The sequence below is a fragment of the Lissotriton helveticus genome, chromosome 1_1 (genome assembly GCF_964261635.1).
Source record: "Lissotriton helveticus chromosome 1_1, aLisHel1.1, whole genome shotgun sequence".
Taxonomy (NCBI): domain Eukaryota; kingdom Metazoa; phylum Chordata; class Amphibia; order Caudata; family Salamandridae; genus Lissotriton; species Lissotriton helveticus.
The window spans coordinates 1,263,900,387-1,263,919,370 of NC_136057.1; the positions used below are offsets into that span (position 1 = coordinate 1,263,900,387).

Here is an 18,984-nt window from a genome sequence, read left to right on the forward strand (position 1 = left end):
TAGCGCCCAGCCATCTCCCTGCGTGTGGCACGGATTAAAAAGACGAGACACGTCTTGCCACAAGTTAATGTAAACTTTCAAAGACCCTGGAAATAAATGCTGGAGCACGAGGCCTTGGTACTCCTTTCAACCTCTGTCTGCTCTCTGAGTCCGAGAAGCGCATGAGCCGCCACGCCAGATACGGAGATCTTTAATAAAGTTAGTTAATGTACATTATGCCGGGAGTGATAGTCAGTGCTGTGACCCACCACACGAGGCCCAATTGCGAACAGTTCATGCGCGGCCCGGGACCTCTGCGCCTGCCGCCTCCTCGCCGCGACACAGGGCTTCGCAGTGCTGTACGCCCTTGTAATAACGCAGCATTAGGATCACTTTTAATATCTGCACTGCACTGCAGGACATTAAAGCGAACACACCACAGAGCAGAATTTTAATACCTGGAAACGGCTGCTGCACATAAACCAAGATTGCATCGCAGATTAAACACCGGGCGGTGCGAGGCAGGCATTGTGACACTGGTATCTGCAGACACCACAGAATGGTCACTCTCAGCAAAGGTTCCTCCGATGCGGAAGGGGGGTTATAAATAATCCACCCTTGGGAGAAGGGACTCTCAACAGCGCTGGAAGTTGGAACGTGCCCGTGGTGGGCCTAGTTTAAATTCTAGGGCACGCGGCGGTAACTCAGCCAATCCTGGCGCAGCATAACATCGCCACTGTGCCAGGATTGGTTAAAGAGCAGGGCTAATACTGCCCATAATGAGACCTGGCTCCCCCGGGTCTCTACCTGTGTACTTGCTAGAGGAGGAGGAGGAGGGAAGGGGCTACTGCGTGTGTGCGCATGCGTGGGCAAGTCAAAAAAATGACTTGTCCTAAATGCGCACACACTGCTGCTGCCCTCCCTGCCACGCCTGCTATCTGCCAGCCGCCTGCCACTCACTGCCACACAGGCCCGCCCCCCACCCTTCCGCGATCGCGCAATGACTCACTCCGAAACTGTCTGCGCTCGTAATAAATTAATTGGTATGCGCAGCGGCAGTCAGTGTCAGACAGTGATGTGACAGTCATCCATGTGGCTAGTGGGGCAACGCCCCAACGCCCCCAATGGACGAACCGCCACTGGACTAATCCTAGCGTTTCTACTTAACCAAAAAGTGTGATCCTAGGCAATTGTTTTATTTTGCTTTCCCTCCTTATCCTTTATGATCACATATGAGAGAACCTTGAAATACATGACATCAGGATGTGAGCTGCACAAAACTTCCTTCAGTGTTTTATTTAATAAAGTATAATGTTGTTTATATAGAATAGGAACAAAGGCCACCTAAAGAGTGCACATGACAACTGATTTACCTCTTAGTTCACTACTGGCATTGTTGTCTGGTCGGGGAAGAGTGGAAGACTGAATATTTCTAAATTCATGTTTAAAATGATCCCTTTTAAAAAATACTCGGCAATGCACTGATATATTCTAATGTACTGAGGTGAAACAGTTCTGCATGTTAATGAAATACACTTTTTTCAATTTTGAAGTCACTTTCCCATACTTTTACACTTATGCTGCAAGAGGTCTTTAAAAATGAAGGTGTTTCTAAAGTTAAGCGGTGCAGGACACCATAGTTACTTCCTTTCTTTAACTTTAAATATACGCCAGACTTTGCTTTGTATGTAGATAGGGTTCGCACAGCTCTACTCATCCAAACTATTTATTGACATTAACCATTAACATCTCCAGCTGACCAGTAGGTCCTTCCTTGTTCTTCTCAACGCCTCACAGCCTCCCATTCCATCCTGATGTCACCGAATGCTTAGAGTATGTATAAATGTCTTGCAACCAAAGTCTAGTGCAAAACATATTTTACCAGAACCTCAAAGGTTGTGGTAACCCATTTGAAAATGTGAAAGGGCTCCCAAGAGGCCCCATCCACTTTGTGGATGTTGAAAACATACTTTTTTAGGAGTAGGTAGTTCTTCATTTTAAAAAAAAATGCTTGCTTTATTTAAAAGCAATCAAAGACATGGTGGTCTGCGGACATTAGCATGCCACTATCCTTGTGATGGCAATGAATTGTTGGGGGGCACATTATGTGACATACCTCATTAATATAAACGCGGTAGGTTGAATTGCAACCCACTATGATTCAGTATTTTGTTAACTGACAGATTAGTGCATAGGTCGGTTTGCAAAATACTGATGCATTTGATAAGAGTCAGCACACAAATTGCAACCACTTTTACCTAATGCAATGTATGTACATATGGCCTATAGCTCCATTGTATATTTTGCACAGTATTGCAGATGTCTGGCATATTATTTGATTTTTATGTTCTGAATAACTTGTGCATATTTTTGGTTCCTTATGTAACCCAAGCCTATGTAAAACGCTCTGTTTACCTTTCAGACCAAGACATCTGATGTCCAACATCCACTGGGCCTTGAGGGCGGACTGCCCGCAGACCATTTATCGTGACAGGAATAACTGGGAGGCGGAAGTACCTGAGTCCCTCACAGATGCATAGTGGAACAATTCCTGCGTCTTGGTGAAAGAAGTGTCTTGTAATATGCAATTTAAGCTAGCCCATTTTTATGTCCACCACGCATACCTGGCCCCCACGCGACTCAGCAAAATGTATCCTACACGCACGGACGAGTTTCGTCGTAAGGGAGGTGGAACAGGCTTCACACATGTTATGGGGCAAGTGGCAGACTGATTCAATATTGGCAGGAGGTTGCTGAGCACCTGACATGAGTTACTAATATCCAGCTTGAAACTACGATTAAACACTGCATCCTAGGCTGAATTCCATACCCTAGAGAAGAAAGGGTATGTTATAAATTTGCTCGATTGGGTCTGTTGTTGGCGAAGTGCAGGGTTGCTATTGGGTGGCTTTCCCTCAATGGACCCACGATTCTGGCATGGGTCCAGGAACTTTAAGGAATGGTCTTGTGCGGTACTGATAAGCTTGCGAGAAGTCCGAACACAAGAGCGCATTAGGGATGACTATCAAGAACGGGAGCGCATGATACATGACATGAATGAAGGGGGAGATGAGACGCTGAATGGGGCACCGACTGTGATGTCACCGGGAAAGGGAACACAACACCCCATGGTGGGTGACGTTGGGGCTGCCCACAATAGCGAACAGTAATCAGAGACACAGAGGGCACTGCTATTGGTGGGCAGGGACCCAAGCTACTGTGGCTTGAGTTGCCTGGGAACCTTCCGATAGATAAGATGTGGCGAGCCGAGACACTAACTAATCTCTTGGAGAGGCAACTGCAGTGGTCAGCAGTTGGGGCAGATGATACTCTCTGGTGTACCATATTGATCCCCCTGTCAGTACTTCCTTGCGGATACATTCAGAATCAGACACCACATACAGAACCTTGGACATGTTGGTAAAGCTGCAAGTATTTTGTTATAATAATGCCAGAGGCAGTGTATGTTTCCCTGTGATGTGAAGTAACCATCAGTAGCATGGAAAAGAGGAGCATAAGAACTTGGACCGAAAACATTGGTTTAAGTGTCTAGCAGACAATCAAATATTCTGCAATTCTTGGAAATGTGTGGTTGTACTACAAATTTAACCTATTGGCATACTGTATCTTAGACAGTGCATGTCAGACATTTTTTAACGGAGTTTTGTATGTGTTTTTAAACTCCACTACGAGATGGCAAGCATACACGTACACGCTTGCCAACTTGAAACACTTGTGAAGCAATCAACAAGCAAATCTAAAGGTATGAGTGTGCCTGCAACAGATAAAGGGCTGGGGCTGGTGGGTTATGGGGATAGAGAGAGGCAAAGGGAGCAACAGCCTGCACTGGGAGGCTACAGGAGTGGGTGGGACAGAAAGAACACAGGTGGGTAAGCAGAACAGTGGAGAGGTTATCACGGCAAACTACTTAAAGAACCATGTAACCATCCACAATATGCCATGCATTTAAGGGACAGCATACTCAGCCAATGGCCATTTTTAAAGAAATGCCAATGGTTGAATGGGGTTGACCAAAATCCCACTCTTTTGTACTGCATCTGCGTCTAGGTCTGTATTGGTAACTGTTGTGTTGTAGTATTCTTGGCTAGAATGTTTGAGTGTTCTTAGAATAGGAGTACATGCGTGGGGTTCCAGGGTGGGACAGTTGATGAGGGAACGGCGACATGTTGTGATCGTCCTTACTGTGTTTAGCAGAATTGCCAATAAAGAACTTGTTAATGTCCTTGGAGTAAGAGCCATCTTTACTATTATCGCGACGGAGGATTGGGCAACTCTGCGCGGACCCACGAAGTTTGAGGAGAAGAAGTGAAGTGAAGTGAAAAGAAGATACAGACGAAGGACGAGGATAATTGGAAAGAGGAACTGAGGGAGAGATTGATAAAGACGTAGGTGAGCGAAACTACGGAGTGAGAAGTAAATGATCTTTTAATTAAAAAAGGAAGAAGTGGAAATAACTGTTACCGTGTGAAGCAGCGCGTGTCAGCTGAGAGGCGCGTGGAATCGCGTGCGGCAACAGAAGCAGTGAGAGGCGCGTGGAGGGTGATTCAGGCACATCGCACGGCAGCAGAAGAGGCAGCGTCTTTGTGATTGTGACGCGTGAAGAAGGAAGTGAATGAGTACACGCTGATTGGCTAGCGTGTGACGTCATCACGTCGGCGGCCATTTTAACGAGTTGGGAAAACTCGTATTCGTTTTTAAGAAGGAAACGAATGAAAGGAATCAAAATAGCAATTTAAAGAGTCGGAAAATCTCTTTTGAAGAATGGAAATGGAACAAAGAGATAGATAAAAGAAAGGAGGAGGAAGAATTAAGATAAAAAAAGAAGAGAAGTTTATTAAATGCAAAAAGAGTTTATTAAATGCAAAAAGAAGATTATAAATTGTAAAGAATATTATTATAAAGAGGTAATGTGTGCAGCACAAACGTTCACTTTGACACCACCAATACCATTTAAGGAAGGAAACGATGGTTAAGCATCAGGAAGCAGTTTAAGAATTGAGAAGTCGTTTTAAAGAATGTAATTGCAACAATAGAGTAAAAGAAAAAGGAGAATAAAAGGAAAAAAAAAAGGAAGAACGAACTCTAAAAAAAAAAGGGAAGTTTATTGGAAGCGTAATCTATACTTTCTGAAAATGTGTGCGGCACAAACATTTACATTAACCCCACCAATACCATTTTTAACAGAACCAGGAGAACCAAAAATAAGATGGCAAGAATGGAAGGTATATTTCAATAATTATATGTTCACTATCAAAAATGAGGAAATGACATCGGAAATAAAGAAAGGGATATTGCTACATTCCTTAGGACCAGAAGGAATCAGGCAATATGTGCGGATGCAAAAGAAGGAAAGAGGTGAAGATGAAACGGATGTATATGAGAATGCGTTGGATGACTTAGAGAGATATTATGCACCAACGGTATGTGTGGCAATTGACAGATACAAGTTTTTCAGGAGGAAGCAAGAACAGGATGAGAAGATTGATGATTATTTGAGCGTATTGAAAAGAATGGCGGAGAAATGTAGATTTGGACAGATAGAAGAAGAGTTAATAAGAGATCAAGTCATTATGCTCACAAACAATAAAAGGGTGCAAGAAAGATTATGGACCATGGGTGATGGAACACTGAATAAGGTACTAGCGGTAGTAAGGAAGGCTGAAGTATCAGTCAGATGTGCAAAAGCAGCCCTGGAAGAAGAGAAAAGAAAAGATAGAGAAGAAGTGTGTGTTGTGAGGAAAACTATAAAAGCAGGCAGCGTTGGTGCAGAGAAGAAAGATAAATTTGATGAAGAGAAGACGGAGAAGAAATATTTTCAAGCAACAAAAAATGAATATAGAAGAGAAAGCACAACTAGTTTAGCATGTTTTAGGTGTGGAAGTTATACACATTTAGCGAACAGTCAAGCATGTAGAGCAAGAGATCAAAAATGTACAGTATGCAGATTAATTGGACATTATGCAAGAGTTTGTTATAGAAGAGATAAAACTACAGGGATAAAGTATGTGACAAGGGGAGAAGATGAGTTGAGGAAACAAGTTAAAGAAGACGATTCAGATGAAGACGATGACATTTTTATGATAAGAGATTTTATTTTGGATGTAAGAAGTAAACCCAAATGTGAAATTGAAGTGGCGGGGGTAAAAGTGATATTAGTGGCAGATTCGGGATCGCCATATACTATAGTTAATCTGGATATGTGGAAGAGGAAATTTGTGAAGGAGATTGGTGTTGATCTAATGAAAAGTGACATAAATCCAAGAGGGTTCACTGGGAAAAGCATTCCTATTGTGGGGTGTAGGGATGTGATATTTGTATTTAAAAGGAGAGTGACAGAGGGAAGAATGTATGTTGCGGAAAATGGACCAAGTGTTTTAGGATGGAAAGATCAGGCAGGTTTGGATATAATACTAAATCCGAATGCAAAAGAGCAGGTTATGGTGTTGGGTGAGAATGATGATTTAGCGAAAGAAGTAAAAGATGATGATTTAGCGGAAGAAATTAAAGGAAAGTGTTGTGATGTGTTCTCAGGAAAATTTGGCGTGCTTATGGAATTCAAACATGAGATAAAATTAGAAGAGAATGCCGTTCATGTAAATCATAAAGTAAGAAACGAACAGTTTACAGTAAGGAATGAGTTGGGAAAAGAATTAGTAAGGTTGGAGACTTCAGGAATGGTTGAGAGGTTTGAGTCCTCGGTATGGATGGGTGCGGTTTTAACACTTAATGATAAAGTTGCAGACTGTTTGAGTAGAATGCCCTTATCGATTAAAGAAGTACCGGGAGTGAGTGGAATGAGTGTCAAACTGTTGTGGTGGAGGGAGAGTTTGAGAAGTCAATTGAGTGGCTTCTACATTATGGTAAAGATGGGCTGATGGGAAAAATAAAAGAGAAGGTTTTTGAAGTTTGGAGTGAAGGGAAACCGAGTGCAGAAGAAGAAAAGAGCTTTTGGGAAGTGAGAGGTGAGTTGTGTGTAGAATCAGGATTTGTTTACAGAGGTAGAAAAGTTATACCACCTAGTGCTTTGAGGGAAAGAAAAGTAGACTCATGTCATGAGGGATCTTTCGGAATTGTTAAGACAAAGAAGAGAGTGGAAAGTTCATTTTGGTGGGCAGGTGTTGATATTGAGTGGGAAAGAGTAGTGAGGGAATGCAAGGAGTGTGCTGATTCGAATAAAAGTTTAACAAAGTTGGAACCATCCTTGTCACCTATGAATTGTTCTGAGATGGTTTGGGATTTGGTTGCCTTTGATTTTGTTGTTCCACTCCGGAGCAGGAATGGAGAGGGTAGGTTTTGTCCAATTGTAACGATGAGTGCTAGGGAAACGTTCACGAGAGTTGACATAGGATGGATGGATAGTACGTCACCGGAAAGAGTTAAGGGAAATATTGTAAAAGGACAACAGGTGTACCAAAAGAACTTTGTCATTAAGAGTGTGACAAGGGTGGAAGAACTTGAAGTAAGTGACTGGGTAAAAGCTAAGAAGTGGGGAAAGTGGCAAAAGGAGGAAGTGTGTTTTTCCAAGCCATGTGGAGTTGTGGAGTGTCTGGTGTGGCATGTGAGTCGAATAGCTAAATGTAAAAATGTAAAAAAATGGAAAAGGAGGGTGTTGGGGGAGAATAAGTGGAAGATGAAGTGAGAACTGAAGATGATAGTTGTATAGGACTGGGAAGATTTGGAAGAATACTCCTCACAGACTTAAGGACTGTATGTTAATTTAGTTTGGTTATTTTCTTTTGTTGTATATAGTTTTTCCTTTCCTCTAGACCATTATGTTGTATATAGTTTCCTTTGCTCAATTGTTTTTTTGTTAAGGGGGAAGATGTGTCGTGTTGTAGTATTCTTGGCTAGAATGTTTGAATGTTCTTAGAATAGGAGTACATGCGTGGGGTTCCAGGGTGGGACAGTTGATGAGGGAACGGCGACATGTTGTGATCGTCCTTACTGTGTTTAGCAGAGTTGCCAATAAAGAACTTGTTAATGTCCTTGGAGTAAGAGCCATCTTTACAGTAACACAAGGTACCTGACATACACCAACATCTGTCTGAAGGCTGGACTTATTTAGGAAGGCAACTACAAATTAACCTCTGAAATGGTTTGGTTTAAGTATCATACAAATCTAGAAGCAAGTAATAAGTTAGCCTGTTGTGTTCCCATAAAAGCTCCAACAAGGCAACACAGAATTGGAAAGAGACAGCAGAAAAGAATTACTTTAATGATAAACTCATATTAAACGAAATGTTCCAAATCCTGTTTGTCAGGTGTAAATCATTTGCTTTTTAAAGTTACTGGGTCAACCCAAATGAAATAAAAATAAACACATACCTTGATTTGTTGTAAATTCACTGTCTCTTGCTTTCACAGACTTCACGAAATCAGACGCAACAATCATCGGAGTGTAGCAGAGATCACAATGGTACTTTCTCACCAAGGTTCTGAAAGCTAACCTGGAAGTAAAATCCTAGAATGAGTTCAGTACCACAATTATTTCTTTTATGCAAATGATTTTAGCAACTGTGTCTAGACAACGTGGCCATATTAGATCCATTTTTACTTTATTGTGTTCTATGCAATTTAACTTATTTTCATTACCTTGCAATGAATAAAGGACTATCCAACATTAAAAGAAGCCAAGAGTGTAAAAGCAGACTGGAGACATTGTCCATCGGATAATTTACCTTTCAAATCTTCAGACAGTCTCTCTCTAGCTAGTATACATGCAATACATGTACCATCATCTAGTGGGGGTCTACCGATGAATGTAGCACTTTACAACACGTGCTTTTACCACGCGGTAGGTAACAACGCGGTCGTTGTAACGACCGCGTTGTTATCACGCATGGCATTACATCGCAAATCATTTCAACGACTTGCGCTAGGTGGCGCGCTGGACTGAGGAATCGTATAACTTACTATTCCTACTCCAGTCAGCGCAATAGAAGGGAATGTGTTGGATTTCAAATCCAACACATTTCCTGGTGTTGCACGCCACCTAGAGCAAGTTGTTGAAACATCTTGTGATGTAAAGGCACGCGTGTTAACAACGCGGTTGTTGTAACTACCGCATTGTTATGTACCTGTGTGGTAATGTCAGCGTTGTAAGCGCTGTTTCCTCTACCAACAGACCTCAGAAACTCTACGCTTCTGTAGCAGTGAATGATTACAGGTTGATAATGAAGAAAATAATCTAAGATTCCCCACCAGACGCAATGATGACTAGAAACTATGTAACAAATAAACAATGAGGGACCGGGGCAAAAAAGGTCCAGCACATGTGCCTCAAGATATACACTGTGAAACCAAGAGGTGTGCTGTTCCTAAAAAGGAGAGAGGGAGGTAAGGTCCTCACCGGAGGGAGTGCTCCTAAAAGGAGTAAGGACCTTTACACACCGCGAGGGATGTCATGCTTTATCATTGGGCAGCTCCTCGTTGGTCCGGCACTGCAATGCCCAATGGGCCCCGGAGGGGGTCTCTTTTCCAGAGATCTTTTACCTGTGATCCTGGCCGATGATGAAGCGGGTGTGGGTGGTCTGTGAGGTGTATTTACAAAGGTGAGAAGAGTGTGGGGAAGATGCGAGTTAAAAATAACTATGGGGGCTGAGGAGCTTCGCGGGCATCCAAGATGGTCGCGTGAGCACAGAGCTCCCCGGACCCGCGCCGCCCTTCACGGATATCCGGACTACATCCTGATTTCGAGGACGGGCTTTTGTTCGTACATCCTTGCTGATCTTCGTACCTTTTGAAAAATCGAATTTGGACGCTGGGGTCCACTTTTGCATCGTCTCTACTTTTTGTGGCCTACCCCGAGGCGGACCGGGGGCTCGGTTGCTCGGCAGGCCGTGGAGTAGTGGATCAACAACGGCTGAGGGGGTCCCCTCTGATCGACCCCTCCTGACTTTCGGTTTCGTTTTCTGCTCCCGGCTCTGATTGGCAGAGGTGTAGCCCTGATCCACCTTCGGCTGGCCTGTTGTCACTTTGCTGTTTGGTGCTGGCCCGCAACCCGGCCTTCTTTGTGCCTACAACCATCTGATCTGGTTTTGTTGACTGTCTGGACACTCCACGACCGGCCATTTTCACCAGGTCGCGAGGACCCCTTCGGGGTCCCTTTTCCAATATGGCCACCGGTCCGCCTCTTGAGAAGCGCAAGACCAAAGCACCTCTCCGTGGTGGCCAAACCCAGACGAACATTATGGATCATTACTCGCAGGTCAAGGGGTCGCCTGGCGCTGCGGGCCGTGCTTCGGATAATCCTAAGACCGTCTTTTCAGCGTCTTCGGAACCATCCTTACAGGACGTCATGGGCGCCATTGCCAACATGCAGGCCTCTATGGGACATCAGTACGAAGCCCTAGCCTCTAAGATCGACACGGTGGCCGTTGACATTACGCTGAGCGGATCTTGCGAAGACCAATGAGAGGGTCGAGTCATTGGGCTTGAAGACTTCTAGTCTTACTGCGGGTGTCACGGAAGCCCGGACTGAGATCGGCAATTTGCGTTCCTCGCATGACCTGATGGCTCGTCGTCTCGAGGACTACGAAAACAGGGCCCGTCGCAACAACGTGCGCCTTATTGGTGTCCCGGAGAATCCCGAGATCCTGGGGGTTGACCTCTTGGTGGAGGACTTGATTACCAACTATTTTTCTCCCGCTGGACTCAGCAAGTTCTTTGCGGTTGAGCGCGCTCATTGTGTCCCTGGCGGGAAGGCTAAGCCGGGTGCCCCCCCGAGGCCCATTATTGCCAGGTTGTTCCACTTTAGAGACCGGGATGCTGTTCTGCAGGCCTCACGGGACAAGGGCCCAGTGAATTTTGAAAATGCCTCCGTTTCTTTTTATCCTGACTTTTCACCGCTTGTCCAGAAACAAAGACTTGGGTTTCAGGGAGTGAAGAAACGATTGCGGGACTTGGGTCTCAAGTACGCCATGTTGTTCCCTACCAGGCTTCGGATTGAATATCGGGAACATGTATTCTTTTTTGGTCGCCCCGAAAATGTCAGTGACTGGCTCGACTCTCTGCCTATAAGAGATGAACATACTGGGCACCCCGAAGGCGCCGACAGGGGTGTGTCGGAATGAGGATTTTACCTGTGGATCCTGGCGTCTGAACCTTTCTGCTGTTTCAGCTGAGTCTGGACTTGGGTCTTCTGTTAGGCCTAGATCAGCCTGGGGGTGGCGGGGGGTGAATGGGGACTCTTCCTCCTCCTGGGTTCTTTGCGTAGCTTAGTTTAGTAATGGGGCGACAGGCACACTGCAAGTTGGGGTGGCTTATTAGTCGTACGCAGGGGTGCAGGGTGGGGGGAGTAACACGTTCAAGTTGGGGGGTGGTGGGGGGTGTGTGTGTGTTTCTGTTTACTCACGAGGCATCGTATTGTTTTTCTCATCTGCACTGATCGTGGGGTTCTATGTGGGTCCTGCTCTGTCTACTTTTCGGGGATGGGGGTGGCGAGTTGAGACTGTTATCCTGGAATGTCAATGGGTTAGGGGACAGAATTAAGCGGAGTATTGTTTTGCGTTTCCTTAGGCGTCATTCTCCTGATATTGTCCTCCTACAGGAGACGCATTTAATAGGCAATGCATGTCAGGCAATGAATAGGCGTGGTTATTGGTTGGTGGCCCATGCGGGGTTTACTTCTGGGTCCAGGGGGGCTGGTATTCTCATTTGGTCCTCTCACCCTTTTGCAGTTGACGAGGTGAAACTTGACGACAGGGGGCGCTATGCGGTGCTCACTGGTAGGTGGGAGGGGAAGACATTATCCATACTTTCAGTTTATGTCCCCCCGGGTCTGCAGGCTTTAACCTACGCTGATCTGTGTAGAGTCCTTTTGGACCTTCCTGAGGGCCTTCTTATTTTGGGTGGGGTCTTGAATTCGGTTGTTTCTGGCTCCTCTGATCGTCACCCTCCCAGAGATCTACCCAGGGCACAAATGTGGTTGAGTGATTTGCTAGAGACCTTTGGGCTTGTGGACGCCTGGAGACTACTACACCCTACACAGTTGCAGTACACCTTCCACTCTGGGGCACACGGCAGTCTTTCTAGATTGGACTATTTCTTAATGCCAGCAGTCCAATCCTCCTCCATCAGAGAAATCCATCAGCTCCCTAGGGGTATTTCCGATCACTCCCCCTTATGGCTCCGGTATGAGGTCGGGGCAGGCGATGAGGGAAGAGTTGCTCCTATTAATCCATGGTACTTTCGCAACCCCAAGACCCGTTCGGAACTTGTAAAAGCTATTGAGCATTATTTCGACGAAAATGTGGGGTCTGTTTCTTCTGCTGTTTCGCTATGGGAAGCATTTAAAACTGTTATACGTGGTCAGTCCCTGTCCTTGATTGTTGCTGCTAAGAAGGCCGCCAATGTGGAGGTTGTGCAATTGGAATCTGAGATAGCCGCTCTGGAGGACGATCTTCGGTTGGGCGTCTCCAGTATGAAGTTGCACTCCCTTGCTTTGAAACAAGCTGACTACAAGGCTCTGGTAACTGATGCTGTGAAAGTGATGTATAGGGAGCAGCAGGGACGACTGTATGATGTGGGAGACAAAGCGGGTAAATTGCTTGCGTGGTTGGACAAGAAAGAGAGGGTTAATCGTGTGGTCCCTGTGATTGAGCGGCTTGATGGAGTGTGTCACCGATCCAGCTGGGATCGTTCAGTGTTTTGCGGACCACTTGGAGACTGTATACACCTCTGTTTGTGATAGGGATGAAGAGGACTCCCGATTGTTGTTGCGGGACATTGCTTTGCCTCGCCTTTCTGACGCTGACAGAGACCTCATGAATGCTCCACTTACAGTGGATGAAGTTGCAGTGGCTATTCGTTACCTCCGTTCGGGTAAGGCGATGGGCCCCAATGGTTTGCCCATTGAATTGTACAAGCTGCGACCTGATAAAATGGCGCCCTACTTAAGGGACATGTTCCTCGAGGCTCTGGAGTCTGGCTCCCTCCCCTTGGACCAACGACTCGCTACTATCGTAGTCATTCCTAAGGAGGGTAAGCCACGGGATCGTTGTACTTCGTACAGACCTATTTCTTTACTCAATGCCGAACCCAAAATTTTGGCTAAACTATTAGCGAATCGCTTAGTAACTGTGGTCGGGGACTTGATCCATCCAGATCAATCCGGTTTTATCGCACACCACAACACTGCTTTGAATCTGCGCAGACTCCACGGAGTTCTCGCGAGAGCCGGGACGCTTGCTGAACCGGCCATTTTGGCTTCTCTTGACGCTACCATGGCCTTCGACACTATCGAATGGCCCTACCTTTGGGCGGCCCTCTCGAAATTCGGGTTTGGGCCGGGCTTCATAGCCTGGGTGAAACTTCTTTATGAGAGTCCCCTGGCCCAGGTAGTTGTTAATCGAAGGGTGTCTTGCGTTTTTACGCTTGGACGGGGTACCCGGCAGGGCTGTCCGCTGTCCCCTTTGCTTTTTGCTCTCGCTCTTGAACCTTTGGCGGAGTGGCTCCGTTGGGAACCTTCTATGCGGGGCATCGATGGTCTCCTGATTTCGAGGATCGAGTCTCGCTATACGCGGACGACATCCTCCTATATCTCACTTCCCCTAAAAAGTCCCTGAATGTACTTTTTGATGTTCTGACCTCTTTTGGAAAGAACTCCGGTCTTGTTATTAATGTAATGGTTCTCAGGCAGGTTCCGCAGGAGCGCCAAGGATCCGATGAATATTCCACAGCCTTCCCCTACGGCCTTCCGACTCTATCAAGCACTAGAGTACCGAGAGGCTCGCCAGGGGAAAACAGGGAGACAAAACAAGGAAAGGCGGGGAAAAAATATTCTTCTTGGTTTGTAGACTTCTGTGTGGGCGGACATGCACCTGGCCTGGACCTCTGATGGGTGTAGGGGCTAAAACCAAAACAGGAATTACCAACCCTCAGAAACATGCACAAAAGAACAACAGTCACCTCTATAGTTTATGTGTGCTACATACCAAGAATAAATAAACTTTGCTGGCATATAACTGTGGATTGGTGACAGGGGTTTGGTTGAGCTACTGTGGAGGAACAAACAAGAAACACAATAGTGATTACTCGAGGAGTACTGTGCACTTGTATAACACTGTTCAGGATTATAGTAGTCTTACTTGATAATATGTAGAAGACTCTTAAACCAACATCTGTATTGCAGTAGAGCCCACCCAAACCAGAAGGTAACATTCACGTAGAACTAACTGGCTGAGATGTAAAACAAACATTCATTAATACAAGAATGACTTTATAGAGAATAACATAGAAATAGCGCACTGCGCTGTTACCGTGATTCTGGGAGAAGTGGAGATGTATCATTCACGAGTCCACGCAAGTGCAGAACCCACACACAGCAAGTATGGCCAGGAATGCAGGAAGTGAGGGAAGATGATATGAACCAAGAAGGAAACAAATGGCGGGTAAGGGAACCACCGGATGGCGGAGACTAAGCCCGGCCGCCGGGTGAGGGAAGGACATAAACACTGCTAAATACCTAAAGGGTTCCCTGCTAGGTAGCGGGGAACAAGCCCGGCTGAATTGCGGAGCAGGTAATAGGGAATGACGGGGAAGCAGCAGCCCGGCCAGACGGCGGAGTACAAACCCGGCCGTCGGGCGGAGCCAAGGGAAAAAGAGGAGAGGTCAGTGCAATGCCCGGCCAGACGACGGAGCAAGACCCGGCCGTCGGGCGGAGCCAGCAAAACCAAGGGGAACACTGACACACTGCCCGGCCGGACGGCGGAGTGAAACCCGGCCGTCGGGCGGAGCAGTCTACGAACAACGGGGCTCAAGGACAAGTTCCAGAACTTGGAACTACAGCAGGAACAAGTAGATAGCCTCAAACGCAGAGGAACGGAAGAGAGCTCGTTCAACCACTAAGGATATCCGGAAATCAGGCAACAGGAACCAGGACAGGAAACGCAGTAATGGGAGCTTGACGCAAGGACGTAAAGCGTCGCTCCAAGGGCTCTAACAGCTTATGAAGGGGTTTCTTAAAGGGACCGCCCGTTTGCGGACCTCGAGGCATGACAATTAATTGGGCTAAATCCTGCGTCTACGTTTTGGCGGGAGATCTCCCTCCACTGCCGCGTAGATTTCCGATTCACGTGACGGAGACCGGTTTCAAGTACTTAGGGATTTATGTTTCCCTGGACCCCTCTAGGAGCTACGAGTTTAATTTATTACCCCCCCTTCAGCGGCTCACGCTCGATGTGGCTCGCTGGCGTAGGTTGCCGCTGTCGCCCCTCGGTAGAGCGGCGCTTTTCAAAATGATGTCTCCGCCTCGATTTTTGTACGCGCCTCAGAATTCCTTTGACCCGATTGCCTCGGGTTATTTTCGTGCAGTGGAGAGCCTACAGAGACAACTGGTCTGAGATGGGCGGGCCCATATTGCTCTTTCTAAACTCACGCTTCTGTGGTATGATGGCGGTATAGCCCTCCCGGACATCAGACGTTATTACTGGGCATCCCAGTTAAGTGCGATTAATCATGCGACCTACGCACCGGGCCCTGCCCCGGCGTTCTACATGGATAAATTTCTTCTGCCAGGGGGGACCTTCAGCAGAGCGTTGTACTCTGGAGGATTCCGTGGAACATTGACCGGTCCCACTAAGATTGCAGTGAGAGTGTGGCGTGATGCGAATGCGGCCTTGGGTTGGTGTGGCAGGTTCACTCGGGCCACCCCTTTGTATGATTCGGAATGTTTGGGCCATTTGTGAAAAACAAAAGGCTTTGATAAATGGGATATGATTGGTTTCAGCAGAGTGGGCGATCTGTGGTCGAAGGGTACTGTCAAGTCCTTTGAAGTGCTGCAAGTGGAGTATGAGCTTGGTGACAATGAATTCTTTAGGTACGCCCAGATCCGTCATGCTCTGTTGTCTGTGTTTGCTGCGGGTGATGATATTCCTGAGTCTTCCCCTCTGGAAGACCGCATTTTGGATGGTCATGTGCCCGACAGCACGATCTCATTGATTTATAAAAAACTCATCAATAACAGAGCTGACTTGCTGGTTCGCCTCAGGGCCGCGTGGTGTGCGGACGGACTGGAATTGGATGATGAGGACTGGCAGTCTGCTTTGTCCTCGCCCAAGGAGGTCGCCATTTCTGCTCGTTTGAGGTTCGTCCAGCTTAAGATACTTCACCGAGTGTATGTCACTGGGCCTTGTCTGGTTCGAATGGGTTTTTCTTTGGATGGGTTATGCAAGCGTGGCTGTGGGATGTCTGGTACCTTTCTCCACATATTGTGGGAATGCCCGGAGATGGTTAAGTTCTGGTCCCGATTACATGATGTCATGGAGAGTGTCACGGGTGTGTCCCTGCTGCCCGAGGCCAGGCGTTGTTTGTTGAATGTTTGGGAGCCTAATGACTACGGCTCAGCACAGATTGTATGGGCGACCCTTGGAAATATGGTCGCGAAAAGGGACATTGCCCAGCTCTGGGGTTCACATAGACCGCCCACCTTATCCAAGTGGAAAGAAAGCATGGACTGGTGCATGTTCCGGGAGAAGACCGTGTATCTTTCCCGGGGATGGCCCAAGAAATGGGTTAGAATCTGGTCCCAATGGAACGCCTATCGTGGTAATATATGTACTCCCCCACAGGATGTAACCATTGATATGTCTTCGTCCCCTTAATTGACATTCACTCTTCATCTATTGTCAATGATTCCGCTTGTTTCCTTGTCCGCCCCTATCCCCGTACTAGCCGATTGAAATGTATCCATCTATCCATTGAGCTCTGCCCGCACGGACCCATGATAATGTACTATTATGTTTTTGCCTTGTGAGGTTTGGTTTGTTTTCATGTATGTTTGTTTAATTTCAATAAAAACTTTATGTAAAAAAAATAAAAAATAAAAATAACTATGGGAACCAGTGGGACCAACTTTAATTAGCTGGTTCCATGTCCTGATTAAACACCTATAATATTTAAAGAGGAGGATCTAGTAATGCCTGTTGGGCATTGCAGCCCCGGCCCAACGAGGAGCTGCCCGATGATGAAGCATGACATCCCTCGGGTGTGTGAGGCCCCTTGCGCCTTATAGGAGCACTGCTCCACCTCCCGGGTAGGACCTTACCTCTCTCTCTCCTTTTTAGGAACAGCACGTCTTGGTTTCACAGGCTAAATACTATACCCATTGAGATCAGAATGCAAATTACTTTGTTCTAAGTAATACACGAAACACATAAAACCTTAAGTGGGTCACTATGACTAAGCAGGGATAGAGAGAACACAGTAAAGGACACAGCTTCGATAGAGCACAGGAAACAGGAAACAAAGCACTGGATTGCGAAACATCACATACCACACCCTCAAATATAAAAACAACAATCAATCTAATACTATTAATTACCATCCGCACATTTCTCAAAACAAAGGCCTACACACACAACACACAAGGGAAATCCACTTAATCCTTACCATACACCCACTGAGACTCATCAAATCCTAAAACAAAATGGCAGCAATTTCTGTGACTCAGAAACAAACCCGGAGTCCTCTCAACAATTTGATACAAACGAATGAACGGCACTCCTTCCAGCCCCACAAACTTTTCCCCCTCGACCATAGTAGATACCCTTTCGCTAAACACTGGCACGTTCCAATCCTTCACCTAAGAGTAGCACACTAATGGGACTCACTCCCCTAACAACAATAGTAGGTACACACACCTCCCCTAAACAACAGTGGTACTTATTACTTGCCCTCAGGTAGTATACTAGCAGGGCAACTAATCCGGTGTAACTCTTAACCAACTGCAGAACAACAATATTGAGAACACATATTTCTCCTATTGATGGCAAACTAGCAGGGAAACTTTTCAGGAAGAATAGCGTTCAATTAACTCCCCTAACAACAGTACCAACTATTTCTTCCTTTCTCTAGAGAGCTACATTGCCAAGGCTACCATGACGCACCTTTCCCTAATAAAAACACATCTGGCTCCCCAACAAGAATAGCAGAAATGTATTATTTCCCTAACCATAGTCCACTACCAGTAACAAGGAACTGCACACCACGTGGAAATGTAACATAACAGCTTAACCTCAAAAAGTACCTAAGCACAGGAACATATTTCAGATAACACACACACACAAAAGACTACAAACATGCATAAAGATTTGGGTAGGAAACATTTCTATTGCGTAAAGTACACAATTCATCATATTGAATACAAAATACAGGAGTCACGAAACAGTAGCTACATAACAAAACAGCCCGTCGTCCGAGCTGATGTCTGAACATCCTGAACTCTGAAGGGGAATGAAACTTAACACGTCACCACTAGCATTATCACCTACATGTTGAAATCAATGTTTGTGAATAGCATTTCTGTAAATAATGCCCCATAGAATTCCCACTTTGATTACTGTGTACACAGTCTAGGTGATTTGATAAATGTCCTAATAGAAACAGAATCTGACCTCCTATGAAAATAAAAAAAATCACAAATACATCTTTAGCCACCCAACAGTAGCCCTCACAGAAACGGTTACTTGCAGCTGGAAGGTGGAAAGGAATTGTTAACACACACCATTCTGCTGGCCTTCAAAAAGAACAGCATCCTCTCTGTGGCAAAGTCCAGACCACAGTCATTCTTCTTAACTCCAGCCTTCCTCGAGGAAAGCTCGAAGCCATGCCAAGTAAACTTGAGTCGAGAGCAAAAAAAAGCACAGGTAATGATGATGGTGCTTTGCCCACTGCCTGAACAAGCAGCAGCGAGACCCAGACCATCATGGCCGACCGCAGGGCGATGGCACGGAAACTACGTGCTCTCAGGTCCCCGTGCTTGTGTTGAATACTGCGCAGTGGTCATGGAATCCTGGGCTTTAACATCACGCACAGCTCAGCCAATGGTGCCGAAAGTGTATTTTCTTGGGAAAAAAAGAACCGGGAGGCCTGGCCTGAACATAAAAATCCAAGGCGAATGAGGTAATAAACCGCATCATCCAAATGGCGGTACATTCTGAAAGAGCAAGATTGCGCAATTCGCTCTTGTATTTCAAATTGTATTTA

At 46.0% G+C, this 18,984-nt stretch overlaps 1 protein-coding gene across 1 annotated transcript in view; it reads right to left on the reverse strand.

Annotated features, from left to right (window-relative positions):
• Positions 1-18,984, reverse strand: part of DUS4L (dihydrouridine synthase 4 like) — a 102,256-nt gene that overhangs the window by 36,268 nt on the left and 47,004 nt on the right. The window contains exon 3 of the mRNA XM_078680268.1: positions 8,326-8,447. Coding sequence (XP_078536394.1) covers positions 8,326-8,447 — 122 coding nt within the window. The remainder of the gene's footprint in view (positions 1-8,325; positions 8,448-18,984) is intronic.